Source organism: Dendropsophus ebraccatus, chromosome 4 (genome assembly GCF_027789765.1).
Source record: "Dendropsophus ebraccatus isolate aDenEbr1 chromosome 4, aDenEbr1.pat, whole genome shotgun sequence".
Lineage (NCBI taxonomy): Eukaryota > Metazoa > Chordata > Amphibia > Anura > Hylidae > Dendropsophus > Dendropsophus ebraccatus.
In genome coordinates, this window is record NC_091457.1 from 107,725,633 (window position 1) to 107,731,729 (window position 6,097).

Genomic DNA, 6,097 nt, shown 5'->3' on the forward strand with positions numbered 1-6,097 from the left:
CACTATATGACCCCCCCAATACATGTACTTACCATCAGCAGCAGCCACATTCCCAGGACTAGAAGCACCACTGCAGTTCTGCGTAACCACTACTTGCACGTCCACTGTAGAGCGATGCTGGGTGGTTAAAGTTGTATCAGATATGGTTGGAACTTGTGGATTAAGGCTGGAGTTCCTAACAACTGGTTGGTGGAATGACGGTACAGTGCTTGGGTTTCCATTGATCACAGTCGAGTTGGTTCCCCTTGAACTGGAAAGATGAAGCTGCTCTTTGCCACTCGAAGATGTGAGCACCAGAGTGGGCACAGTGCAGCCCTGGCTTCCAGGTGGGGCGTTTGAAGACGACAAACCAACAGGCGTGCCCATGGCTTGATGAACCAGTACAATCTCTGAGGAGGATTTAGGAGTGCTCAGATCAATGTCAACGAAACCTGACTTGGTGCGAGATGGAGTCAGGGACATCTTTACTGGGTCTAGAAAGTGAAGAACACCCCATAATTTAATCTAGCATTGTGAGTACAGTTATATTGGATATATCATACTTCATAGTTCAGTGGCAGTTAAACCTGTGGCCCCAGCCATTAGGGAAATACAACTCTCAACTGCTGCTGTGAGAGCATGCTGGGAGTGTCCCAACAGCTGGGGCACTAAGAATTGGAATCCATGGCCCTTATATGTTATACTTATTCCCAGGCAGGAGATATCCGCGGGGAGTAGCTGTGAGGGTACAGAGACTGCATTTTCACCTAGGCCCAGACTATAAAGTCTCTCTTCCCTAAATAAGGGGAAGTACTTATTACTTACAGTAGCCAGTACTATAAAGTTGAGGGGCCTGGTGACGTATTTTGTACTGGGGCCCACCAGCTTTAAGTTGTGCTTCTGAGAGATCCTATAGTAAAACTAAATAGTAATTCACTTTAGAACTGTTAAAGAATTATTTTTCTATACAGCCATTTTCACATGGGCATAATACAGCTGCAAGGGTCTTGTGATGGAAATATGGATGTGAACATAAGGCGACCTTATGTCCATGCGACACTGAGCCAGGAACTGGATATGGAGTCAAGAGGCAGCTTTCCATGTGATTGAGCTTCACGAATAGGCTTCTCAGTTTTGTGTATAGAACTGTCTTCCTTACTTACACAAAGTTCTTAGCTCATGTTTAAATTCTAACCTCTCAGCAGCATTGCAGGGTTGCATATGGAAGCCATGTCCTGCCGCAAGAAAGAGATCCAATAGCGGACTATAATGTCAGCCCGGGGCCCTGAGCTCCTGGGGGGTCCATGGCCGCCCAAACAGACTCATACTTTCAGTGGTGTATTGTTTCCTGGCTACAGTTTTGCTGTGATTTTCAAAATATCACTGTTTTTTACAGTGACAAAAAGAGACAGGGAGGACAATCAGTGAAGAGAGAGATACAGGGTGACCAGTCTGGAGTGGGAGCAGAGGAATGCAGGGTGACCAGTCTGGAGTGGGGGCAGAGGGATGCAGGGTGACCAGTCTGGAGTGGGGGCAGAGGGATGCAGGGTGACCAGTCTGGAGTAGGGGCAGAGGGATGCAGGGTGACCAGTCTGGGGTGTCAATAAATCTGGCAGCAAAGAAAAACCACTGACAGGGTGCCTTCACACCTAGCGACTCTCAGCATAAATTACGCTGCGAGTCGTCTAGGTCCTGGCAGATCACTTTCACTACATACACGCATCGGTCTGAACGAACCGCTGCGTGTATGTAATTCTGCCGGCCCCTTAACCCATTCAGCTCCCGCCCGGACCCCGCTCCCACTCCGCTGTATACATTACCTCTCCTCGCTGTATGGGTCCCGGCGTACTGCTCTCCCGCCCGGCCAATCAGTGTGTTGCCCTGCCGCAGCAAGGACAGGTTATGTATACAGCGGAGTGGGAGCAGGGTCCGGGCGGGAGCTGAATGTGTTAAGGGGCCGGCAGAATTACATACACGACCGATGCGTGTATGTAGTGAAAGTGATCTGCCAGGACCTACCTGACCCGCAGCGTAATTTACGCTGCGAGTCGCTAGGTGTGAAGGCACCCATAGACTGCATCTACCACAATCCAACAATAAAATGACAAAAGTATATTCAATCTCACAGCTGAGGGTTTGGTACAATTTTCTTCTTTGAGCTGAACACATAAGCAGCATGGAAGAACTGACATGAAATAATTTACTGACAGCAGATGTCATCCCATTTCAATTAAGCCAATAATCCATAAGAAAGAGAACCAGTTTGTCACACAGGCTGCGCCTCTCCTCTTTACTGCAGTGGACTTACATATAGACTTGTAATGCTCAGTTATCAGCTATACAAAGTTTAGCAATCAGATATATACAGACACTTACAGGGCAGAAAGTTTTTGACTTCAAATTTACTTTGACTTACTGAAATTTTCAGTTTTTATGATTTCTGCTTGCTGAGAAATAAAAACATTCACTGCTCACAATACTAGGCTGTATATCCAACAGCTTGTTTGCTACAATGGGACAGTGAAAGAGTTATTAGCCTGGAGCCCAGGACATGCAAGATAACAACAGGTTCACTCACTCTTACATCTGATATCCTTGACTAAATTTCACCTACATTGGAAATATGTTGCTTTTTGGTGTACAGGGAAAGTCCACAGCCAATGTCCAAACCTGAGTCCTGGGTGAGAGGTGCTCCCATCACATGACCTGAGGAAGAGAATGTCCACACCTGATGCTGAAAGTGGAGAGAGCTTTAACCCTTCCACTGCTGGGACAAATCAGTGTACTGAGGTGTACTGCAGCCTCAGCTCCCATTGAAGTGAATAGAGGTCAAGGCTGCAGTACACTGGCACTGCCACTACACAGACAGCAGAGCCAGGTGCTTCTAGCTCTTTCTCATTGTAGTGCCAGTGCTAAACAGCCAATTGATGGGGATGCCACATGTAGGCACCCTGTCCATCAGCTATTGATAGTTTATCCAGTCGCTAAGTTATGAATTATTTTATCCCAAACCATTGGCTAGGTCCACACTGCTTCTGTAGCAGAGTCCAGTCAGTACCTTGTGTTCAAGGTAAAAAAAAAAAAAAACTTTAATGAGGTTTATCTGGTTTTCTATTTGTGTTCAAGGTAAAAAATAAATAAATAAAAAATGAATGGGACTATGTGATAGAGGCTCAGAAAGTGGACCTAGTCTTATATCTTCTGGATACAGATACAATGGCTACACCTTGTCTTTCCATATATCAGCTAACAATTTATAAATATCAATAATATATTAAATGATATACAGTATGCAATCCATCGCCACTATTGTCCAGTTAAAAGATATTGTCATTTGACTAAATAAAGGTGGGTGCGGGGATAGCAGTTGCACCTGGGTGATCCATAGTACTGCATGAATGGATAGATTATTAAAATATGAGGATTGTAAGGGGGTAAACATTCGGCTTCCTGCCTCTTCCATAGTCGAAATATGCTGCAGGGGAGGTGAATAAAACACACTCTATTTATCTGTAACCAGTGCACTTCAGTTACACATTGTTAGTGAGGACTTGTCACTGCAAGTTTTTTTTTATATGAAAAGATAGTATCACTTATTTGAATGTAACTTATATGAATGAAACAATATGTAATACTTGCTACTGGCCACTGGGAGGCAGACAACTACCATTCGCTAAGGCTATATAATATAAAGGGTAATTTTTATTTAGGAACATTTAGCCTGCTTGTATGAAGCTCGGGATCTGGAAGCTTCAGGCAACTTGCATTTCCCCTACTGACTTTAACCCCTAATTTTCATTTTTGTATATTTTTTCGATTTTAGCTCCCTGCCTTCTAGAAGCCATGGCAGAAACACCTCCAACATCAAACTACACGGATCATGGGGCGCAGGTCCAACTTGAGATCAAGGCAGGATAAGGAATAAAAAATGTTTTATTACAGAGACTCAACGCGTTTCGGAACCGCACCGGTTCCTTTCTCAAGAGTCATGAGTTGACTCTTGAGAAAGGAACCGGTGTGGTTCCGAAACACATTGAGTCTCTGTAATAAAACATTTTTATTCCTTATCCTGCCTTGATCTCAAGTTGGACCTGCGCCCCATGAACCGTGTAGTTTGGTGTTGGAGGTGTTTCTGTCTGTTCTTTCCTTCGGGAGTGGCTGCGGTCCATGATCTATGATTAACTTTACCATAGGCCCCGGGCTGTTCACCAATCCTGGGCCCCCCCACCCCACTGTAACTATGGCGGAACTAGCCTGGCGTTCATAGTACAGGACAGATAATGTCATGATGTCCTGATTTGTGCAAAATTGCCATAAAAATTTTTTGCAAATCATGGCGGAAGTGTAGCCAGGAGACAGTACACCACTAAAAGTCTTTTTGGGTGGTCATGGGCCCCCCAGGAGCTCAGGGCCCCGGGCTGCCGCCCGGAATGCCCCTATTATAATTCACTACTGCTGTCCCCCCATTCATGTCCCTATCCATCTACACTGTCCCCCCATTCATGTCCCTATCCATGTAGACTGTGCCCCCCATTCATGTCCCTATCCATCTACACTGCCCCCAATTCATGTCCCTATCCATGTAGACTGTGCCCCCTATTCATGTCCCTATCCATGTAGACTGTGCCCCCTGTTCATGTCCCTATCCATCTACATTGTGCCCCCTATTCATGCCCCTATCCATGTAGACTGTACCCCCCTATTCATGTCCCTATCCATCTACACTGTGCCCCCCTCCATTCATGTCTCTATCCATCTACACTGCCCCCAATTCATGTCCCTATCCATCTACACTGCCCCCAATGCATGTCCCTATCCATCTACACTGCCCCCAATTCATGTCCCTATCCATGTAGACTGTGCCCCCTATTCATGTCCCTATCCATTTACACTGCCCCCAATTCATGTCCCTATCCATCTACACTGTGCCCCCCTCCATTCATGTCTCTATCCATCTACACTGCCCCCAATTCATGTCCCTATCCATCTACACTGCCCCCAATGCATGTCCCTATCCATTTACACTGCCCCCAATTCATGTCCCTATCCATCTACACTGTGCCCCCCCTCCATTCATGTCTCTATCCATCTACACTGCCCCCAATTCATGTCCCTATCCATCTACACTGCCCCCAATGCATGTCCCTATCCATTTACACTGCCCCCAATTCATGTCCCTATCCATGTAGACTGTGCCCCCTATTCATGTCTCTATCCATTTACACTGCCCCCAATTCATGTCCCTATCCATGTAGACTGTGCCCCCTATTCATGTCTCAATGCATCTATGCAAAAAATGAGTAGGAGACAGCTCATCCAAAAGAAAGTGGGTGGTTGAATATCACACCAGTGCCCCCCAATTATGTCTCTAACCATCTACATTGTTTCACTTTTATTTATAAAAAAAAAACAAAAAAAAACATTGAACGTGTGTGCAGGTAGTATGCGATGCCCGGACTACTGGCAGCTGTGTCATTACAGTGCCATGAATATTCAAACATCTTCCTCACTCTCGGCATCATATTGATACATCATGATACTTGGGGGAAAACTACACTCCAGGGCTTCCCTGTCTGTGCTGTCTGTGTTTCACAGAACATGGGAATAAGCCCTCAGTAACCAGGGGCAGGTAATTAAATGACAGATGTGACAGGTGAGGGTATCTGTACTATCTCTGTACATACCCTGGGATGTCAACCAGCCTTTATCTGTTTTGGGGTTTTTTTTACAAAAAAAGTACATTTTACTATTTATATTAGAAAATAATCCTAAAATCTTTCTTTTTTATATTGACTACTAGGATCAAACTAAGGTGATACGTCCAGTTCTGTACGGATCATTTCCCAGCAGTGCCCTCCTTATCAGCACAGACAGGATGGGTACAGTGAGAAGTACTGACTGGACCGACAAGAAGTCGTGCTGCCTATGAAGGAGACAATAGTGCTCAGGAGTAGTTGGAGAGTAGACCCATTCTATCCCTGTGGTTTTGAGCCTCATAAAGCAGCAGACGGTGTTCTTTGTAACCATATATTTATGTTCCATTGTGTTAAACTTTTAGAATGTTGTCATTAAACAATTGACAATATGTATACATGTAAATATACACGTTTTACCACAA

At 45.1% G+C, this 6,097-nt stretch overlaps 1 protein-coding gene across 3 annotated transcripts in view; it reads right to left on the reverse strand.

Moving 5' to 3' along the window:
* LOC138788607 (protein SSUH2 homolog) overlaps positions 1-2,469 on the reverse strand; it is a 12,903-nt gene extending 10,434 nt beyond the window's left edge. For 2 of the 3 annotated variants that reach the window (XM_069966645.1, XM_069966648.1), the window contains exons 1-2: positions 2,396-2,469; positions 33-473 (exon numbers count right to left, since the gene is read on the reverse strand). In XM_069966645.1, coding sequence (XP_069822746.1) covers positions 33-462 — 430 coding nt within the window. In that variant the 5' untranslated portion in view covers positions 463-473; positions 2,396-2,469. Of the gene's footprint in view, positions 1-32; positions 474-2,355 lie in introns of all 3 variants that reach the window. The other variant, XM_069966646.1, reaches the window with a different exon arrangement.
* Between the last annotated feature and the right edge of the window lie 3,628 nt (positions 2,470-6,097).